Source organism: Ambystoma mexicanum, chromosome 14 (assembly GCF_040938575.1).
Source record: "Ambystoma mexicanum isolate Mex_15411 chromosome 14, UKY_AmexF1_1, whole genome shotgun sequence".
Classification (NCBI taxonomy): Eukaryota; Metazoa; Chordata; class Amphibia; order Caudata; family Ambystomatidae; genus Ambystoma; species Ambystoma mexicanum.
In genome coordinates this window covers 166,983,480-167,006,909 of record NC_090940.1, presented here as the reverse complement: position 1 = coordinate 167,006,909, position 23,430 = coordinate 166,983,480, and the positions used below count along the sequence as shown (strand labels likewise).

Genomic DNA, 23,430 nt, shown 5'->3' with positions numbered 1-23,430 from the left:
ATGGAGCCTGGTAGGACCACGTGTGACTAATTTATAGGAAACATAGCATAGTACGAGCATGTAGAAATCATATTATAAGTCGAAGGAAAATTACAGAAGGCCTCAAACCACAGAACATCAGACAAAAGGAGTTGTCTCAGGCTGCACGAAGTGCAGACCGAGCGCACACGCCAAGGTCATAGATAAACAGTCACATTCCAAACTCCAGACGACAAAGGGTCCAGCTGCAGGAACATGGAATACATCCTCATAAATGCAGACCCAAGAGCTTAATTGAGTGGCCCACAACCACGTGATGCAGGGGTGGATGGCAAGGGGCAGGGGCCAATGGTAACTCCACTACTCTGCAACAATGTAATAGATTGTTTCTTGGGGACGGGGAAGGTCAGCCACCTGACATGCGAGGACCAGTAGAATAACCTCTATGGGGGATAGCTATATGGGTTACCACTCTCAGCACCCAATCAGTAGTGGGGATAGGTTTTTGGGGCAGGGTCCAGGTGATGACACGTAGCATCAAAACTGGGGAGCGCACATTGTAAAGTTAAGATGTACTGGAGAATCTTCATTGTCTTGTATGATTCCTTGTGGATTTTATTGTTAATAAACCACAGTTCTAACTGGCGCTTGGCTGAGTCCTCCTTTCATTCTGAGGAAAGATTTGTTGGACCGTTGGGAGTGGGACTACTCCCCAGACGACCTCTGGCATACCTGGTATTTATCCCAACACAATAACTTTGGTGCCAGGAAAACTCAAGGGATAACGTTGGCAAAAGAATTGAGTCAACAGTAAGTCCGTACAATAACAACAAAGATAAGTAACAGAAATCCTTATGGAAGAAGATAAGTGAACATGCACTACCCAATGAGGAGGGTGGTGAGAGAAAATTGAAAGGGTGAAGAAGTGACAGTAAACAATGACGAGGCGGGTGCTGAGTTGAATGTCATGAAGTGATCCACACAACATCAAAGAGGAGCTACTCTGAAGGAGAACAGAGGTTGATGAACCAAGGGGACAAGAGTACAGCGATCCTGGGAAGGAATTGCAAAGAGAGACGCAACGGAGAGGAACACAAGTCTAGAGTACAGTGACCCTGGGAAGGAATTGAAAGAGAGACGGTTCAGAAAGGAACACCAGCCTAGAGTACAGCGACCCTGGGAAGGAATTGCATAGGGACGGTTCGAAGAGGAACACCAGCCTAGTGTACAGCGACACTGGGAAGGAATTGCATAGGGACTGTTCGAAGAGGAACACCAGCCTAGAGTACAGCGACCCTGGGAAGCAATTGCATAGGGACGGTTCGAAGAGGAACACCAGCCTAGTGTACAGCGACCCTGGGAAGGAATTGCAAAGGGGCGGTTTGGAGAGGAACACCAGCCTAGAGTACAGTGACCCTGGGAAGGAATTGCAAAGAGAGACGGTACGAAAGGAACACCAGTCTAGAGTGCAGCGACCTTGGGAAGGAATTGAAAGAGAGATGATTCAGAGAGGAACACCAGCCTAGAGTACAGCGACCCTGGGAAGGAATTGCAAAGAGAGACGGTAGACTAGAGTACGGCGACCCTGGGAAGGAATTGCAAAGAGAGACAGTTCGGAGAGGAACACCAGCCTAGAGTACAGCGACCCTGGGAAGGAATTGCAAAGGGGCGGTACGTAGAGGAACACCAGCCTAGAGTACAGCAACACTGGGAAGGAATTGCAAAGAGAGACGGTTCGGAGAGGAACACCAGCCTAGAGTACAGCGACCCCGGGAAGGAATTGCAAAGAGACGGTTCGGAGAGGAACATCAGCCTAGAGTACAGCGACCCTCTGAAGGAATTGCAAAGAGAGACGGTTCGGAGAGGAACACCAGCCCAGAGTACAGAGATCCTGGGAAGGAATTGCAAAGGGGCGGTACGGAGAGGAACACCAGCCTAGAGTACAGCGACACTGGGAAAGAATTGTAAAGAGAGACGGTTCGGAGAGGAACACCGGCCTAGAGTACGGCGACCCTGGGAAGGAATTGCAAAGAGAGACGGTTTGGAGAGGAACACCAGCCTAGAGTACAGTGACCCTGGGAAGGAATTGCAAAGAGAGACGGTTCAGAGAGGAACACCAGCCTAGAGTACAGTGACCCTGGGAAGGAATTGCAAAGAGAGACGGTTCAGAGAGGAACACCAGCCTAGAGTACAGCGACCCTGGGAAGGAATTGCAAAGAGAGACGGTTCGGAGAGAAACACCAGCCTAGAGTACAGCGACCCTGGGATGGAATTGCAAACAGACGGTTCGGAGAGGAACACCAGCCTAGAGTACAGCGACCCTGGGAAGGAATTGCAAAGAGAGATGGTTCGGAGAGAAACACCAGCCTAGATCATCGGAGAGAAGATCAAAATGGAGAAGGAGCCAATCAGATAGCCAGTCTTTACGAACAATGTCTGGAGAGAAGGGCATCCTGGGGTAGAGATGTGGGCAAAAAGATTGATCCAGATATAAGAAGGAATAGGAGGAATGGAGTAACTAAGGATAACAAGGAAGGTGGGCGATCCGGGAAGAGGCAGAAGGGAGTCACTGGGTCCAACATCTGCTCCCCTGGCAAAGGAAGATCCTTCACCCTGACTCACCCTTTAATCTCATTTACCAAAAGGGCCCAACTCACTGCCGGGCCCACAGATCACAGGTATAGGGTCCCTAAAACCTAACGTCACGTTGCACGGTCACACCCTGCAGTCTATCCGTGAATGTGGGACTTACAGAATAAGATGGCAAGGAAAGCGAGTTTCTTTTCCTTTGGCTGGCGATCTCGGTCATTAAACGCATAGGCTTCATTCCAAGGCAACCAGTTAAGTGAAGGAGAGAATCTAAGGTTACTCAGAAGGTGACCGTGTCCAGCATCTGTGACATCCATGTGACGACACACGATGAGGATGGGAAGGGTCATGATTTACTTTAATTTCTTATGAAATGTTCTGCCATAGACATGACGATACATGTTCCCTTGCATTGAAAACTAACGTTTGGGCCGGGCCTCATTGGCCTGCCCGCTCACCATCTCTGCACTAGGAGCTCTGGAGACCGGGGCCTCACCGGCCTGCCGACTCACCATCTGTGCACCAGGAGCTCTGGAGATAAGAGCCTCGCTGACCTGAACATTTACCATCTCTGCACTAGGAGCTCTGGAGACGGGGCCTCACTGACCCCTACCCGCTCACCATCTCTGCACTAGGAGCTCTGGAGATGGGGCCTTACTGGCCCCTGCCCTCTCACCATCTCTGCACCAGGAGCTCTGGAGATGGGGCCTCACTGGCCCCTGCCGTCTCACCATCTCTGCACAAGGAGCTCTAGAGACGAGGGCCTCAGTGACCCCTGCCCTCTCACCATCTCTGCACCAGGAGCTCTGGAGACGAGGCCCTCACTGACCCCTGCCCTCTCACCATCTCTGCACAAGGAGCTCTAGAGACGAGAGCCTCACTGGCCCCTGCCCTCTCACCAGCTCTGCACTAGGAGCTCTGGAGAAGGGGACTCACTGGCCCCTGCCCTCTCACCATATCTGCACCAGGAGCTCTGGAGACGAGGGCCTCACTGGCCTGCCCACTCACCATCTCTGCACTAGGAGCTCTGGAGACCGGGGCCTCACGGACCCCTACCCACTCACTATCTCTGCACCAGGCACTCTGGAGACGAGGGCCTCACTGACCCCTGCCCTCTCACCATCTCTGCACCTTGAGCTCTGGAGACGAGGGCCTCACTGGCCTGCCCACTCACCATCTCTGCACCAGGAGCTCTGGAGACGAGGGCCTCACTGACCCCTGCCCTCTCACCATCTCTGCACCAGGAGCTCTGGAGACGAGGGCCTCACTGACCCCTGCCTGCTCACCATCTCTGCACCAGGAGCTCTGGAGACGAGGGCCTCACTGACCCCTGCCCTCTCACCATCTCTGCACCAGGAGCTCTGGAGACCGGGGCCTTAATGGCCCCTGCCCTCTCACCATCTCTGCACAAGGAGCTCTAGAGACGAGGGCCTCAGTGACCCCTGCCCTCTCACCATCTCTGCACCAGGAGCTCTGGAGACGAGGCCCTCACTGACCCCTGCCCTCTCACCATCTCTGCACAAGGAGCTCTAGAGACGAGAGCCTCACTGGCCCCTGCCCTCTCACCAGCTCTGCACTAGGAGCTCTGGAGAAGGGGACTCACTGGCCCCTGCCCTCTCACCATATCTGCACCAGGAGCTCTGGAGACGAGGGCCTCACTGGCCTGCCCACTCACCATCTCTGCACTAGGAGCTCTGGAGACCGGGGCCTCACGGACCCCTACCCACTCACTATCTCTGCACCAGGCACTCTGGAGACGAGGGCCTCACTGACCCCTGCCCTCTCACCATCTCTGCACCTTGAGCTCTGGAGACGAGGGCCTCACTGGCCTGCCCACTCACCATCTCTGCACCAGGAGCTCTGGAGACGAGGGCCTCACTGACCCCTGCCCTCTCACCATCTCTGCACCAGGAGCTCTGGAGACGAGGGCCTCACTGACCCCTGCCTGCTCACCATCTCTGCACCAGGAGCTCTGGAGACGAGGGCCTCACTGACCCCTGCCCTCTCACCATCTCTGCACCAGGAGCTCTGGAGACCGGGGCCTTAATGGCCCCTGCCCTCTCACCATCTCTGCACAAGGAGCTCTAGAGACGAGGGCCTCAGTGACCCCTGCCCTCTCACCATCTCTGCACCAGGAGCTCTGGAGACGAGGCCCTCACTGACCCCTGCCCTCTCACCATCTCTGCACAAGGAGCTCTAGAGACGAGAGCCTCACTGGCCCCTGCCCTCTCACCAGCTCTGCACTAGGAGCTCTGGAGAAGGGGACTCACTGGCCCCTGCCCTCTCACCATATCTGCACCAGGAGCTCTGGAGACGAGGGCCTCACTGGCCTGCCCACTCACCATCTCTGCACTAGGAGCTCTGGAGACCGGGGCCTCACGGACCCCTACCCACTCACTATCTCTGCACCAGGCACTCTGGAGACGAGGGCCTCACTGACCCCTGCCCTCTCACCATCTCTGCACCTTGAGCTCTGGAGACGAGGGCCTCACTGGCCTGCCCACTCACCATCTCTGCACCAGGAGCTCTGGAGACGAGGGCCTCACTGACCCCTGCCCTCTCACCATCTCTGCACCAGGAGCTCTGGAGACGAGGGCCTCACTGACCCCTTCCTGCTCACCATCTCTGCACCAGGAGCTCTGGAGACGAGGGCCTCACTGACCCCTGCCCTCTCACCATCTCTGCACCAGGAGCTCTGGAGACGAGGGCCTCACTGACCCCTGCCCTCTCACCATCTCTGCACCAGGAGCTCTGGAGACCGGGGCCTTAATGGCCCCTGCCCTCTCACCATCTCTGCACAAGGAGCTCTAGAGACGAGGGCCTCAGTGACCCCTGCCCTCTCACCATCTCTGCACCAGGAGCTCTGGAGACGAGGGCCTCACTGACCTCTGCCCTCTCACCATCTCTGCACAAGGAGCTCTAGAGACGAGAGCCTCACTGGCCCCTGCCCTCTCACCAGCTCTGCACTAGGAGCTCTGGAGAAGGGGACTCACTGGCCCCTGCCCTCTCACCATATCTGCACCAGGAGCTCTGGAGACGAGGGCCTCACTGGCCTGCCCACTCACCATCTCTGCACTAGGAGCTCTGGAGACCGGGGCCTCACGGACCCCTACCCACTCACTATCTCTGCACCAGGCACTCTGGAGACGAGGGCCTCACTGACCCCTGCCCTCTCACCATCTCTGCACCTTGAGCTCTGGAGACGAGGGCCTCACTGGCCTGCCCACTCACCATCTCTGCACCAGGAGCTCTGGAGACGAGGGCCTCACTGACCCCTGCCCTCTCACCATCTCTGCACCAGGAGCTCTGGAGACGAGGGCCTCACTGACCCCTGCCTGCTCACCATCTCTGCACCAGGAGCTCTGGAGACGAGGGCCTCACTGACCCCTGCCCTCTCACCATCTCTGCACCAGGAGCCCTGGAGACGAGGGCCTCACTGGCACTGCCCTCTCACCATCTCGGCACCTGGAGCTTTGGAGACGAGGGCCTCACTGACCCCTGCCCTCTCACCATGTCGGCACCAAGAGCTTTGTAGACGAGGGCCTCACTGACCCCTGCCCTCTCACCATCTCTGCACCAGGAGCTCTGGAGACGAGGGCCTCACTGACCCCTGCCCTCTCACCAACTCTGCACCAGGAGCTCTGGAGAAATGGGCCTCACTGACCCCCTGCCCGCTCACCATCTCTGCACCAGGAGCTCTGGAAACGAGGGCCTCACTGACTCCTGCCCGCTCACCATCTCTGCACCAGGAGCTCTGGAGACGAGGGCCTCACTGACCCTACCCTCTCACCATCTCTGCACCAGGAGCTCTGGAGACGAGTTCCTCACTGGCCTGCCCTCTCACCATCTCTGCACCAGGAGCTCTGGAGACGAGGGCCTCACTGACCCCTGCCCTCTCACCATCTCTGCACCAGGAGCTCTGGAGACGAGGGCCTCACTGACCCCTGCCCGCTCACCATCTCTGCACCAGGAGCTCTGGAGACGAGGACCTCCATGGCCTGCCCTCTCACCATCGCTGCACCAGGAGCTCTGGAGACAAGGGCCTCACTGACCCCTGCCCGCTCACGATCTCTGCACCAGGAGCTCTGGAGACGAGGGCCTCACTGACCACTGCCCGCTCACCATCTCTGCACCAGGAGCTCTGGAGACGAGGGCCTCACTGACCCCTGCCCTCTCACCATCTCTGCACCAGGAGCTCTGGAGACGAGGGCCTCACTGACCCCTGCCCTCTCACCATCTCTGCACCAGGAGCTCTGGAGATCGGGGCCTCACTGGCCCCTGCCCTCTCACCATCTCTGCACAAGGAGCTCTATAGACGAGAGCGTCACTGGCCCCTGCCCTCTCACCATCTCTGCACTAGGAGCTCTGGAGACGGGGACTCACTGGCCCCTGCCCTCTCACCATCTCTGCACCAGGAGCTCTCGAGACGAGGGCCTCCATGGCCTGCCCTCTCACCATCTCTGCACCTTGAGCTCTGGAGACGAGGGCCTCACTGACCCCTGCCCTCTCACCATCTCTGCAGCAGGAGCTCTGGAGACGAGGGCCTCACTGACCCCTGCCCGCTCACCATCTCTGCACCAGGAGCTCTGGAGACGAGGGCCTCACTGACCCCTGCCCGCTCACCATCTCTGCACCAGGTGCTCTGGAGACGAGGACCTCACTGACCCCTGCCCTCTCACCATCTCTGCACCAGGAGTTCTGGAGACGAGGGCGCCTCACTGACCCCTGCCCTCTCACCATCTCTGCACCAGGAGCCCTGGAGACGAGGGCCTCACTGGCACCTGCCCTCTCACCATCTCGGCACCAGGAGCTTTGGAGACGAGGGCCTCACTGACCCCCGCCCTCTCACCATCTCGGCACCAAGAGCTTTGTAGACGAGGGCCTCACTGACCCCTCCCCTCTCTCCATCTCTGCACCAGGAGCTCTGGAGACGAGGGCCTAACTGACCCCTGCCCTCTCACCAACTCTGCACCAGGAGCTCTGGAGACGAGGGTCTCACTGACCGCTGCCCGCTCACCATCTCTGCATCAGGAGCTCCGGAGACGAGGGCCTCACTGGCCTGCCCTCTCACCATCTCTGCACCAGGAGCTCCGGAGACGAGGGCCTCACTGACCCCTGCCCTCTCGCCATCTCTGCACCAGGAGCTCTGGACATGAGGGCCTCACTGACCCCGGCCCGCTCACCATCTCTGCACCAGGAGATCTGGAGACGAGGGCCTCACTGACCACTACCCGCTCACCATCTCTGCACCAGGAGCTCTGGAGACGAGGGCCTCACTGACCCCTGCCCTCTCACCTTCTCTGCACCAGGTGCTCTGAAGACGAGGGACTCACTGACCTCTGCCCCCTCACCATGTCTGCACCAGGAGTTCTGGAGACGAGGGCCTCACTGACCCCTGCCCCCTCACCATCTCTGCATCAGGAGCCCTTTAGACGAGGGCCTAACTGGCACCTGCCCTCTCACCATCACGGCACCAGGAGCTTTGGAGACGAGGGCCTCACTGACCACTGCCCTCTCACCATCTCGGCACCAGGAGCTTTGTAGACGAGGGCCTCACTGACCCCTGCCCTCTCACCAACTCTGCACCAGGAGCTCTGGAGACGAGAGCCTCACTGACCCGTGCCCTCTCAACATCTCTGCACCAGGAGCTCTGGAGACGAGGGCCTCACTGACCCCTGCCCGCTCACCATCTCTGCACAAGGAGCTCTGGAGACGAGGGCCTCACTGACCACTGCCCGCTCACCATCTCTGCACCAGGAGCTCTGGAGACGAGGGCTTCACTGATCCCTGCCCTCTCACCATCTCTGCACCAGGAGCTCTGGAGACGAGGGCCTCACTGGCCTGCCCTCTCACCATCTCTGCACCAGGAGCTCTGGAGACGAGGGCCTCACTGACCCCTGCCCTCTCACCATCTCTGCACCAGGAGCTCTGGAGACGAGGGCCTCACTGACCCCTGCCCGCTCTCCATCTCTGCACCAGGAGCTCTGGAGACGAGGGCCTCACTAACCACTGCCCGCTCACCATCTCTGCACCAGGAGCTCTGGAGAGGAGGGCCTCACTGACCCCTGCCCTCTCACCATCTCTGCACCAGGTGCTCTGGAGACGAGGGCATCACTGACCCCTGCCCCCTCACGATCTCTGCACCCGGAGCTCTGGAGACGAGGGCCTCACCGGCCCCTGGCCCCTCACCATCTCTGCATCGGGAGCCCTGGAGACGAGGGCCTCACTGCACCTGCCCTCTCACCATCTCGGCACCAGGAGCTTTGTAGACGAGGGCCTCACTGACCCCTGCCCTCTCACCATCTCTGCACCAGGAGCTCTGGAGACGAGGGCCTCACTGACCCCTGCCCTCTCACCAACTCTGCACCAGGAGCTCTGGAGACGAGGGCTTCACTGACCCCTGCCCTCTCACCATCTCTGCACGAGGAGTTCTGGAGACGAGGGCCTCACTGACCCCTGCCCTCTCACCATCTCGGCACCAGGAGCTCTGGAGACCGGGGCCTCACTGACCCCTGCCCTCTCACCATCTCTGCACCAAGAGCTCTGGAGACGAGGGCCTCACTGACCCCTGCCCTCTCACCATCTCGGCACCAGGAGCTCTGGAGACGGGGGCCTCACTGACCCCTGCCCTCTCACTATCTCGGCACCAGGAGCTCTGGAGACGGGGGCCTCAATGGCCCCTGCCCTCTCACCATCTCTGCACCAGGAGCTCTGGAGACGGGGGCCTCACTGACCCCTGCCCTCTCACCATCTCTGCACCAGGAGCTCTGGAGACCGGGGCCTCACTGACCCCTGCCCTCTCACCATCTGGGCACCAGGAGCTCTGGAGACCGGGGCCTCACTGGCCCCTGCCCTCTCACCATCTCTGCACCAGGAGCTCTGGAGACGAGGGCCTCATTGACCCCTGCCCCCTCACCATCTCTGCACCAGGAGCTCTGGAGACGAGGGCCTCACTGACCCATGCCCCCTCACCATCTCTGCACCAGGAGCTCTGGAGACGAGGGCCTCACTGACCCCTGCCCCCTCACCATCTCTGCACCAGGAGCTCTGGAGACGAGGGCCTCACTGACCCCTGCCCTCTCACCATCTCTGCACCTGGAGCTCTGGAGAGGAGGGCCTCACTGGCCCCTACCCGTTCACCATCTCTGCACCAGGAGCTCTGGAGACGAGGGCCTCACTGACCCCTGCCCTCTGGCCGCTCACCATCTCTGCACCTGGAGCTCTGGAGACGAGGGCCTCACTGGCCCCTGCCCGCTCACCATCTCTGCACCAGGAGCTCTGGAGACGAGGGCCTCACTAGCTCGGCACCAGGAGCTCTGGAGACGATCTGACCCCTGCCCTCTCACCATCTCTGCACCAGGAGCTCTGGAGACGAGGGCCTCACCATCTCTGCACCAGGAGCTCTGGAGACGAGGGCCTCACTGGCCCCCGCCCTCTCACCATCTCTGCACCAGGAGCTCTGGAGACGGGGGCCTCACTGACCCCCGCCCTCTCACCCTCTCTGCACCTGGAGCTCTGGAGAGGAGGGCCTCACTGGCCCCTACCCGCTCACCATCTCTGCACCAGGAGCTCTGGAGACGAGGGCCTCACTGACCCCTGCTCTCTGGCCGCTCACCATCTCTGCACCTGGAGCTCTGGAGACGAGGGCCTCACTGGCCCCTGCCCGCTCACCATCTCTGCACCAGGAGCTCTGGAGACGAGGGCCTCACTAGCTCGGCACCAGGAGCTCTGGAGACGATCTGACCCCTGCCCTCTCACCATCTCTGCACCAGGAGCTCTGGAGACGAGGGCCTCACCATCTCTGCACCAGGAGCTCTGGAGACGAGGGCCTCACTGGCCCCCGCCCTCTCACCATCTCTGCACCAGGAGCTCTGGAGACGGGGTCCTCACTGACCCCCGCCCTATCACCATGTCTGCACCAGGAGCTCTGGAGACGGGGGCCTCCATCTCTGCACCAGGAGCTCTGGAGACGGGGGCCTCACTGACCCCTGCCCTCTCACCATCTCTGCACCAGGAGCTCTGGAGACGAGGGCCTCACTGACACCATCTCTGCACCAGGAGCTCTGGAGACGAGGGCCTCACTGCCCCTGCCCTCTCACCATCTCTGCACCAGGAGCTCTGGATACGAGGGCCTCACTGGCACCTGCCCCCTCACCATCTCGGCACCAGGAGCTCTGGAGACGAGGGCCTCACTGACCCCTGCCCTCTCACCATCTCTGCACCAGGAGCTCTGGAGACGAGGGCCTCAATGACCCCTGCCCTCTCACCATCTCGGCACCAGGAGCTCTGGAGACAAGGGCCTCACTGACCCCTGCCCTCTCACCATCTCTGCACCAAGTGCTCTGGAGACGAGGGCCTCACTGACCCCTGCCCGTTCACCATCTCTGCAGTAGGAGCTCTGGAGACCGGGGCCTCACTGACCCCTGCCCTCTCACTGACCCCTGCCCTCTCACCATCTCTGCACCAGAAGCTCTGGAGACGAGGGCCTCCCTGACCCCTGCCCTCTCACCATCTCGGCACCAGGAGCTCTGGAGACGAGGGCCTCACTGGCCTGCCCACTCACCATCTGTGCACCAGGAGCTCTGGAGACGAGGGCCTCACTGACCCCTCCCCTCTCACCATCTCTGCACCAGGAGCTCTGGAGACGAGTGCCTCACTGACCCCTGCCCTCTCACCATCTCTGCACCAGGAGCTCTGGAGACGAGGGCCTCACTGGCCCCTGCCCTCTCACCATCTCTGCACCAGGAGCTCTGGAGACGAGGGCCTCAATGACCCCTGTCCTCTCACCATCTCGGCACCAGGAGCTCTGGAGACTAGGGCCTCACTGACCCCTGCCCTCTCACCATCTCTGCACCAAGTGCTCTGGAGACGAGGGCCTCACTGACCCCTGCCCGCTCACCATCTCTGCAGTAGGAGCTCTGGAGACCGGGGCCTCATTGACCCCTGCCCTCTCACTGACCCCTGCCCTCTCACCATCTCTGCACCAGAAGCTCTGGAGACGAGGGCCTCCCTGACCCCTGCCCTCTCACCATCTCTGCACCAGGAGCTCTGGAGACGAGGGCCTCCCTGACCCCTGCCCTCTCACCATCTCTGCACCAGGAGCTCTGGAGACGAGGGCCTCACTGGCCTGCCCACTCACCATCTGTGCACCAGGAGCTCTGGAGACGAGGGCCTCGCTGACCCCTGCCTTCTCACCATCTCTGCACCAGGAGCTCTGGAGACGAGGGCCTCACTGACCCCTGCCCTCTCACCATCTCTGCACCAGGAGCTCTGGAGACGAGGGCCTCACTGACCCCTGCCCTCTCACCATCTCTGCACCAGGTGCTCTGTAGACGAGGGTCTCACTGACCCCTGCCCTCTCACCATCTGGGCACCAGGAGCTCTGGAGACGAGGGCCTCACTGGCACCTGCCCTCTCACCATCTGGGCACCAGGAGCTCTGGAGACGAGGGCCTCACGAGCTAAGAGTCTGCAGGAAAGTACTACCCGCAGCCTGCCATGAAATGCAGCCACATGCACTGAAAGACTGTGAGGCTCTGCTGTCAAATTTCTTTCGAAATCCTTTATTTTTGCCTCTGTATCACAACAAAAAAGCAAAACTTAATTAGAAAAGCTAAGAGGTAGACCTCTTTATTATTATTTTTAATATTATTATTTGTATGGTATTGATTGAGCGCAGACCCGGCTTTGAGAAGCCACGGAGCGCTCAACAGAGGTATACACCAATACAGAAACACAACGGAGCGGTTTAAAGAGGTAATAGATATACAGTGGGCGGGGGGGGGGGTAGGATGCAGCGGGGAATTGTACTGGGTGGCGGGGAGGAGAGGGGCGGGCGGCGGCAACCTCTGTTATTTACACTGTAGAAAGCACCCCTTTCCATGCTTCCAGGATTGCTGGTTAACGCTGCACTGTAGTAAGTGCCACCCAGGGGCTCCCAGAGCATCATTTACTGGTGGGGCTCGAGCCCCCTGGAGCTGAATGGGCACTGCGCTATTGCTGTACTCTGCTTCTTTATGAGCTCAGCACCTTGCACCACTGGCGTAACAGGGCCCCCCGACGCCCCCGTGGTGCGGGGCGGCCCATGCTGCCCATGCACAGCAAGGGGGGCCCAGTGGGGTTCGGGGGGGCTTCGGCAGGGCTTGCAAGGGGCCCCCTGCATTTTGTGGTATGCCACTGCCTTGCGCAGGATAATCGGTTTCACGTCGAGGCAAGTGGCATCGCAGCGACATTCTCTTTCAGCCACAAAGGTCAAGTGAAAATATACTTATGTTGATGTCTAGGTTTGTATTTATTGAGTGCGGACCTAGCTTCAGGAAGCAATAGAGTACTTTCCAAGTCATGAGAGGAAGTACGGGGTGAGGGAAGCAGAGGAACAAGGGAGCGGGGAGCCAGCAACGGAGATGGGACAGGACGAGCTCTATAGGCAACCAGCAGGTGAGGAAGCAGGGGGTCGGATCGCCCAGTCTCTGGTTACATGGGCACTGGAGGAGCAGAGGCGTATTACTAGTTTTGCAGAATGACTTTTTCCCTGAAGTTTTTGGGCGCATTTTTCACTGCTTTATTTTTTACCACAAACATATAGATGGTAAATGTGGGTAAAGTATCTAGAAAGGGGGGTGGCGTGTGTAAGAGGGAGTATGGGGAGTCTCCCCCCCTGCTATTTGGGGTAAGATGAGGAGTAAAACTGGCAACAGAAATTCAGCAAAGTGTCATTCGGCAAAAAGAATTAGAGGCCTGTTCATAGATCCGGCTGTGGACTGCCTCAAAGAGGAAGGTCAGTCATGAGCTCTTTGAGTGAAATGTAGAAGCAAGGGAGCGAGTCTGCTGTTGACCGGGTGGAGGTACCGGCAGCGTTCACGTCTGCACATGTCCTTCTGGTGGAGTGTACACCTCTGGAGTTGTTCTGTTTCTCAGCGAGGCAGCTTGGGACTTGAGGGTGGAAGCCTTATAGATAACCCAGCAGGACTTGAAGGTGACACGTGTCTGCAGCTCCGGAAAGTGTCTGCAGGGGAAGCCAGTGAAGCCAGCCGTCAACAGACACCAACAAAAACTGTAAGTGTGGCAGGGGTGGGGTGTAGAGCAATTACTCTACTCCAGAAAGCCCCCGCCATTTTACCTTACCTTTCCATGCCATATACTGCCATAGACCTACACCATGCATACTTGGAAAGATTCGTGAACACCAGCCTGAATCCATTCAGGACAGATTTGTAAATGTTGCCTTGCATTGCTTGCATACTTGTTAATGTCAGCAAGTGCCACATCCAGAGAGAACTGTGAACGTTGGCCTGCGTCGCATCTAGATAGGGTCATGAATGTTAGCATGTGCCACACTTAGATGAAACTGTGAATGCTAGCAAATGACACACTTAGATGGAATTTTGAACTTTAGCCTGCGTCGCACCTAGATAGGTTTATGAATGTTAGCATGCGCCACACTTAGATCGAATTGTACACATTAGCCTGCGTCGCATCCAGATAGGTCTATGAATGTTAGCATGTGCCACACTTAGATAGAATTGTACACATTAGCCTCCGTCGCATCCCAGATAGGTCTATGATTGTTAGCATGCGCCACACTTAGATCGAATTGTACACATTAGCCTGCGTCGCATCCAGATAGGTCTATGAATGTTAGCATGCGCCACACTTAGATAGAATTGTACACATTAGCCTGCGTCGCATCCATATAGGTCTATGAATGTTAGCATGTGCCACACTTAGATGGAATTATGAAGGTTAGCAAGTGCCACAGTTATACTCGTGAACATTAGCCTGCACCGCATCTAGATAGGATTGTGAATGTTAGCATGTGCCAAACCTAGATAGAATTGTATACATTATTCTTCAGTGAGATCTCTTGCCCCTCAGGGCTTTGTGTCATCCCTCCAGTGAGTTGCTCTGTGATATTTGCCAAAATGTTATAACTGTAAGACCGGGAACTGTTTCTATAAATTCTAACGATGCCACGTGCAGAAAGTCTTATTCAAGTAAGAACTGGTCAATTGAGTGATCAATCTGTGGCAGACACAAGGGAATAAAAAAGTCATTTAAGAAGAAATCCTGTATGAAAGACTGGGAAGCCACTATCAATCACCTAAGTGGCCTTAAAAAATTATTCTTTCCTTGCAGGTATTGTGTATAGCCACTGTACCCCGCAGCTGTATTTGTTAAAGTGTCCTAGTCCTGGTGTGCAGAGATTTCGACTTTTGATGCGTACTAACCAATTACCTGTAAGAGCCACTCATGGTTCACAATGGAAACTTGCCCATGACCAACGGATGTGTCGTATCTGTAAAGTGGCAGGCATATCAGAGACAGTGCAACATGTGCTTTCATTATGTCCGAAATTGGAGGCCCTTTATAGGGCTCGTTACTGTCGTTATTATCACCACTTTGAATGGGTAGCGACTACCCACTTCTGGAACATGTGTCTTAATTCTTCCTCTGAAGTTTTGATTATCGCATTATACATTGTTTGGACTGTGGTACAGCGTTTGTTTGAGTCCTTTAGTGGCAAATGATATGTAAACAAATGGCGAATGTATGATAATGTTTTGAATAATTTATTCTAACTACAATAAAATGATTAATTGAAAAACAACCAAATGTCTTAACATGAAAATCATAGGAATGTTCAGCTTATATTAATTAGAAGTCTTGTATATTAGTACTGATATGTACATTTATATATGATGAATTTTATCTTTTTTTTCTTCTGTTAACGATTGTAAATCTATTTTCGTATGTAGTGTTGTAAAAGTTTTTTATGGACTAAAATACAACAATAAATAAATAAATAAATTGTATACATTCGCCTGAGTCACATCCAGATAGGTCTATGAATGGTAGCATGTGCCAAACTTAGATGGAATTATGAAGGTTAGCAAGTGCCACAGTTATACTTGTGAACATTAGCCTGCGCCGCATCTAGATAGGATTGTGAATGTTAGCAAGCGCCACAGATAGAAGGAATTGTGAAGGCTAGCAAATGCCACACTTGGGGCCTCATTAGGACCCTGGCGGTCCCGTAATGAACAGTGCCGGTACGGGACCGGCACTGTTCATTACGGGCTGCCGTATCACAGGACCGCTGCGGGACGCGCTAAGGAACGCCTGATCAGACCAGGCGTCCTTAGGGGGACCCGCTAGCAGTCGAGGATGCTAACAACAGGCCCGTCATTAACAGGCCCGTTGTTAGCACCCGCCCCATTCCCATTGAGCCCTATTGAGCTCAAATGGGAATGGGGAATGGTTTTTCCAGGAGCCCAGAAAAGGGCAATAACCGGGTCCGCCAAGGTCGGCATGACCCGGTTATTGCCCTTTTCTGGGCCCCGGTAAATAATCATTACCGGCGGCAGCCGTGCCCTTAATAAGGGTACGGCTAACGCCAGGGTCCTAATGAACCCCATGGATGTAATTGGGAATGTTAGCATGTCCCACACTTGGATAGAATCCTGAACTTTAGCCTGAGTTGCTTCTTGATGGGATTGTGAAGGTTGGCAGGTGCCACACTTAGACAGAATAGTGAATGTTAGCATGTGAAATATCATGCAACCCACTAACCAAAAAATAGCTCAACATTTCTGCATACTTAGCTCACTCAAAAAACTCACACAATCATCTCTCGCACAACAACCTGTACACACTTCACAACACTGCAACAACACATAATCCACACCAACAGCACATGAGGACTGACATTGATCCGATACTCGCACCAAAGCTCAGCACCCGGTGTATACAGAGTTGAAGCTGCCAACAGAACACCACTCCTCTCAATATCCTACTCCCTCTTCACCTTCCTAACCCATCCCACCTTCTCATCTGCAGATCCGCCTGAGCGCCTGGGGACCAACTTCGTTGGTGACAGTGCGCGGTACAAATACCTTTAACATTTAACATACTTGCTTGCAGTGGAAGCCAGTCAGTCTCATGAGGGTTGGGGGGATGTTGTCAAATTTGCACAGTCCTATGATGAGACGTGAAATCCGGCCACTACGTTCGATTTCCAAACGCACATGTTTGGCTTGGGCATTTGCAGGGACTATAGTGGAGGCTGCATCATGGCTTGCACGTTATTTGCTTACTGGTGATCAACCAATATCATGCTGTCAACTGATCTTGGGCTCAACTGTAACTGTGGTTCTTGGAGCCAAACATCCGGCCCACAATGTTTTTATTGTCCCGCCTTTGCGCAGGGATGGCAAGCATTGTGATTGGCTTCTTTGCAGTAAATCAACAAAAAAGGAAAGCTGAAAAAGATTGTTGAGTTGGAGAAGTACCACCGCAATAAACATTATAGATTGCCTAACCGCCTAGCATCTTCAACCAGAGGACCCTGGCTATTGCCTTCTTAAAAACCAAACCCACCCCCCGCAACCCGCTACATCCAACTATCTCTCCCTAAATACCTCCCTGCTAGAGTTCTTCGGTCATCTAGCTCCAACTCTCTGCTGATCAAACGTTTCTCCAAAGAGAGAGTGGGGCGTAGATCTCTTTATTTGGCAGGAGCCTCCTTCTGGAATAGCCTTCCTGCTCCTCTCAAACTTGAGCCGGTGCTCCTTAAGTTCTGGAAACTTCTCAAGACTCTCTTTTTATCCTCTTCCTTCCCTCTCCCCCTCTCTTGCTAATGTCCCCCAGCTGCTGCGGCTCGTGCCTGGTCCCTTATGCACCTTACAGGGGACAGGCCCTCCTCGTCCAGTTTACCCCAGCACCCCTTAACGAGCACTTGCCCTCGGGCACACTTCCCTGAATAGCCTGAATCTGGTCCACTCCGTCCTCGCACTAGCTGACCCTTACCCTTGCTTCCCCTGGCACTCGCCCTCTTGGGTTCCCCTCAGTACTTGCCCAGCCCCAGGTGCCCCAGCTTTCCTGTACTTCTCCCCTCCCCTTCTCGTATCCCAGCCCTTCCGCCCTGTCCTGCCCCCTCCCCTGCGCTTATTGTCACTGGACTTGCATGGTCCGAATGTCACAGGGTCTAGTTGGACCATTTATTGTTGATTTATTTCTCCCCTGCCCCCCACCCCTCTTTTTGTCTTGTGGCGCCGTGGAAACACTTGTGTATAGGTGCCACACAAATGTCCAATAAATAAGTTTTAAAAAATCCACATCTCACCTGAATTTCAACCTTGTTACCTCACGACACGCCCGAAACTCTATACTGGACCTCATGACCTGCCTTCTTGCGTTCATGCATCACACAAATCAAGCACTCACTCACCAATTACAACTCCGCCACCTGCCATCCCAGCATGACGCCGATCATAACCCTGACATGGGCAACAGGCTCCAACCTGTTCAAAATCTATACCAAATGACAGCCCGATAACGCATTAGATACGGTTCTATGTCATTTCATTGCGGGATGTTTTTTCGCTGTTTTTTTTACCACTGATTTTTCAATGAAAAAACTCGAGTTTTTATTTTTTATTTTTGGGGGTCCCCCCAAACCCACTGTCCCCATTTATTTTTTATATGTTCGCGAACACCCACACCCCAAATATATATTTTTCCAACCCCCCAAATAATTTAATGAGGTTTTTGTTCGTTAAAATATCAGCGGTAAAAAAACTGCGAAAAAACATCCTGCGATGAAAGGACGTTGTACCTTAGATACATGCCCTAGCAACTGCTGCTCTGCTACCACTAACCCACCCACAATGCCACCCAACACTTCTCCCTGCACCACCCAACTATCAGAAGCCAGAAGCCATGCTGAGATAAGACCCAGCAGCATAACAGTTACAGTTATGCATTAATGTGTGACCGTTACTGAACCCTGCTTCCTTTTCCAAGGTGAGTTCGTCATCTTGTTTTCCATCCTGGTTCGGGGTTTGGGAGGCAATGGGATAACACCAGTGAGTGGGATTGGGGGCAGGAATGATGTGTTCCACATGTCACCTGATCTGGAATGTCTTTGCCCCCTGATGCTATGGTCAGACTGTGTTCCCCCCAATCCCTCTGTCTTGCACCTATTTTTACCTATACCCAACCCCCCAACCACTTGCCTGCCCCCCCCCCCCAAAAAAAAATCAGAGGAACTGTGAAACACGTTTAAACTGCAGGCTTTGAAATGCCTGACGATGAAAGAACGTTGTACCGTCCTGATAGCTTTAGACAATCCTACAGCTCTGAGGCTCTGATGGGGTTTCACATACACCTGTGTGCTTGTTACATATTTCCTAACTGTGTGTCACGTGTCCGCAAGGAAGGAGTGACTCAGGGTTTCTTGTTTTTCTTTACAGGACGAGGTGCCTTCCTACCTGCTCTCTGTGAGAGTCGTACACGCCAAGAACCTGCGTAACAGTGACCTGTGTAAGTAATGCGTTATTATTATCACGTGCCTTACGTACATTAATCATGCTGAACTTCTGCCAGAGGCTCACGTGGCATGATCTCAGCAGATTAGAAAGGAAATTCCAATATTTAGTTTGGGGTTTTTGCTGGTGCTGAAACAGCACATAGGAGCCGAAACTATTGCGTTAGAGAACAGCTTTGGGGAAATGGCATACGAGGAGGGACACGAAGCTTGTAGGTGCTTTTAGGAAAACCTCATTCCTTAAATATATAATCTCAAAATTGAGATACTTAATCCGAGGGCACTCAGTTCAAGGGTTTAAATGCGCCATAATGCATCTGTGGCCGCTGAGTGGTTAAAGGGTTGGATCTAGAAGTGACTTTACCAGGCCCTTGTGTTTGATTGACTTGAGGACTTGTATTTAGTGATTACCAGCAGTGTCATGTTAGGAACACTGAAGACTGGCCTTCTTTTTAACCACAGAACCGGTCCAGCTATAGAGAGTATATTTTGAAGAATTTGTGCAATGGTCACATCACTCAGATTTACTCCAAAGGTGTTTTGCTTTTTTTTTTTTTACTCCTGATATACAGGAGAGCAAATCTGGAGCTGATCAGAGGATCCACAACAGGTGCCTGTGACCTTTGGCACTCCACCTTCTTTGGACTACATATCCCATCATCCCTAGCCAGAATAGTTAATGATGAGGGATTATAAAAGCTTTAGTCCTAAACATCTGGAGAGGCCAAGGTTGCTGTGCACTGATCTACCAAATGCACTTGAGCAAATCTTAGTGAGTTCTGCCTGCACGTGAACATCTCTAGACTGCTCCAGGCATCTCCTTTCTGGAGCGAGAATCACTAGACTGCTTCAGACATCTCCCTTCTTGAGCGAGCATCTCTAGACTGCCCCAGGCATCTCTCTTCTTGAGCGAGCATCTCTAGACTATTCCAGGCATCTCCCTGCTTGAGCGAACATCTTTGGACTACTCCAGGCATCTCCTGCATCTCTAGACCGCTCCAGGCATCTCCGTTCTTGTGCTAGCATCTCTAGACTGCTCCAGACATCTCCCTTCTTGAGCGGGCATCTCTAGACTTCCCCAGGCATCTCCCTTCTTGAGTGAGCATCTCTAGACTGCTCCAGGCATCTCACTTATTGAGACAAGCATCTCTAGACTGTTCCAGGCATCTCCCTGCTTGAGCGAGCATCTCTAGACTGCCCCAGTCATCTCCCTTCTTGAGTGAGCATCTCTAGACTGTTCCTGGCATCTTCCTGCTTGAGCGAGCATCTCTAGACTGCCCCAGGCATCTCCCTCCTTGAGCGAGCATCTCTAGACTGCTCCAGGCATCTCCCTTCTTGAGCGAGCAACTCTAAACTGCTCCAAGCATCTCCCTTCTTGAGCGAGCATCTCTAGACTGCCCCAGGCATCTCCCTACATGAGCAAGCATCTCTAGACCGCTCCAGGCATCTCCCTACATGAGCAGGCATCTCTAGACCGCTCCAGGCATCTCCCTTCTTGGGCGAGCATCTCTAGACCGCTCCAGGCATCTCCCTAATTGAGCAAGCATCTATAGACCGCTGTCAGGAGTGGCACTCTATTAAGAGTGGCACAGGACACCCAGAAAGGGTTTGGGTGGTTGTGCCAAATAAAGTGGACAGATAAGAACACACACAGCGGAAAGGAAAGAGAACGAAGAGTAAGCAAGAGTAGCAAGGGAAAAGATACAGAATGAATACCCTCTTGGGGTGTATGCAGATATAGGAAAAGAGTATTCCACGAACCTTGGAAATACTCTAGCCTTCTGCACAGTTTGCTATAACAGAGGCCCACGCTGTTTGCTCATGACTTGGAACAGCAGCTCTGGGTGTCTGTAATGTAGAAACAGGACAAGGGAAGGGGCAGAGGTTGACTGATGGGAACCAACAGACAAGCTCTGTACAAAAGGGTCTACAAACAGTACAAGAGAAGATACTACAGACAAATCCAGGAAAGGAGATGATAGCAAACTAGCAGAAGGAAATGAAAGGAAAGTCGTGGAACAGGATAGGATAGCAGAGGACAGTAAGGAACAAGGTTGAGAGCTCAGAGGAGCAGGAAAGCAATGAGTAAGCCCACAGGAGTAGGACTGTAAGGTAGAACGCCCAGAGGAAAAGGGCTTAGGGCAGCAGAGTAAAGCAGGCTGCACGGCAAGGATCCCGTAAGGGCCGGGCAGTAAGGAGTGAACCCTGAGAGACAGGGCCGCTGAACGTAGAAGGTAGCAGAGGACTGTAGAGGCTGCTAGGCCGAGAACCCAGCGGAAAAGGTAGGTAGTAGGCAGCGGAGCGTGATAAGCTGCAAAGTAGGAAGGCCCAGAGGACAAGGGCTGTAGGTAGTCAGAGTGAGGTAGGCTGCAGAGCAGGGAGCCCCAGAGGACAAGGGCTAAGGCAGCCGGAGTGAGGCAGGCTGCAGAGCAGGGGGCCCAGAAGACAAGGGCTGAAGGCAGCCGGAGTGAGGCAGGCTGCAGGGCAGGGAGCCCAGAGGACAAGGGCTGAGGCTGGGAAGCAGCAGAGAGTGATCAGCTGCAATGTAGAGGGCCCACAGGGAAAGGGCGGAGGCTGGAAGGCAGCAGAGCGTGATCGGCTGCAATGTGGAGAGCCCGGCAAGGCAAGGGCGGAGGCTGTAAGGCAGCAGAGCGTGATCGGCTGCAATGTGGAGAGCCCGGCAGGGCAAGGACGGAGGCTGGAAGGGAGCAGAACGTGATCGGCTGCAATGTGGAGAGCCCGGCAGGGCAAGGGCGGAGGCTGGAAGGCAGCAGAGCGTGATCGGCTGCAATGTGGAGAGCCCGGCAGGGCAAGGGCGAAGGCTGGAAGGCAGCAGAGCGTGATCAGCTGCAGTGTGGAGAGCCCAGAGGAGCAGGGCTGTGAGGCAGGGAGCCTGGAAGGCTATGGCTGAAGGCAGCTGGGTGGAGCAAGCAACAAGGCAGGGTCCAAGCAGGAGTGAAGGTAAGCAGCATACAAGATCCGTAGGAAGATGCAAAAGGTGGAGGAAGGACTCTCAGATGCAAGAGGCTGAGCCACTGCAGGCAGCAGCCTTTATACTGCCTAGCCCAGCACAGGGGCAGGCTAATTGGTTGCACCTGGCGAAGCACACCTGCAGGCAATCGGCCACCTCCCTTTCTGTTCCTGGGCTGGTGGAAGCAGGGCCAGTCCCTAGGGCTTCTGGGGGGTGTAGTTCCTTTGATAACCAATAGGAACAGCCAGGAATTGATGCTTGTAGCCAGGTGCATTATGGTATGCGTAGTTTGTTGGAAATAATAATAAAGCACCAAAGTCTCGCAAATGGGAAATAAAGTTCCCAAAGTGAATATAGATGGATCCAAGAGTTTGTTGTAACTAAATGATAAACATATAGTCCAAATTGAGCGTAAATGGATGCGCCCAAGGCGCAGGCATGACAACCGCCCCAGGCATCTCCCTTCTTGAGCGAGTATCTATAGACTGCTCCAGGCATCTCCCTTCTTGAGGGAGCATCTCTAGACTGCTCCAGGCATCTCCCTTCTCGAGTGAGCATCTCTAGACTGCTCCATGCATCTCCCTTCTTTACCAAGCATCACTAGACTGCTCCAGGCATCTCCCTTCCTCAGCGAGCATCTCTAGACTGCTCCAGGCATCTGCGTTCTTGACCGAGCATCTGTAGACCTCTCCAGGCATCTCCCTTATTGAGCGAGCATCTCTAGACCGCTCCAGGCATCTCCGTTCTTGGACGAGAATCTCTAAACCTCTGCAGGCATCTGCCTTCTTGAGCGAGCATCTCTAGACTGCTCCAGGCATCTCCCTTCTTGAGCAAGCATCTCTAGACTGCTCAAGGCATCTCCCTTCTTGAGCGAGTATCTCTAGACTGCTCCAGGCATCTCTGTTCTTGAGCGAGCATCTCTAGTGCTCCAGGCATCTCTCTTCTTGAGCGAGCATCTCTAGACTGCTCCAAGCATCTCCCTTCTTGAGCGAGCATCTCTAGACTGCTCCAGGCATCTCCTTTCTTGAGCGAGCATCTCTAGACTGCCCCAGGCATCGCCCTTCTTGAGCGAGCCTCTCTAGACTGCCCCAGGCATCTCCCTTCTTGAGCGAGCATCTCTAGACAGGCATATCCGTTCTTGGCCGAGCATCTCTAGACTGCTCTAGGCATCTCCCTTCTTGACACATATTAATTCTCAGAGGCTTGAGCCCTACAGCTCTGGAATATGCACTAATTTGAAGCATTAGAAACTACCCATGGGAGCGATTTAAGGCAGTCATGAAATCAATGTTCTCACTGATCTAGCACATATCGTAGGTTATAAAACAAGTAATAAAGAAATAATTATAAATATGTTTTCATGACATATTTATATATTTTGCCTGCAACATATTACTGTATTTTTGGAAAAATGTTCCTTGAATAATTTCCATTAAAAAACCTTGCTTTACTAGACTGTGAATGAATGATGAAACACAGAGAGAAAGGTGAATGGTTCGTGGGGGGTATCCACTGGCATGAAATAGAAAAAAAGCAACATCATGAAACAGCCTCATTAAACACTATAT

General features: G+C 54.5%; 1 protein-coding gene across 1 annotated transcript in view; it reads left to right on the top strand.

Moving 5' to 3' along the window:
• Positions 1–23,430, top strand: part of PLA2G4D (phospholipase A2 group IVD) — a 184,471-nt gene that overhangs the window by 43,901 nt on the left and 117,140 nt on the right. Inside the window, exon 3 of the mRNA XM_069638290.1 lies at positions 18,818–18,887. Coding sequence (XP_069494391.1) covers positions 18,818–18,887 — 70 coding nt within the window. The remainder of the gene's footprint in view (positions 1–18,817; positions 18,888–23,430) is intronic.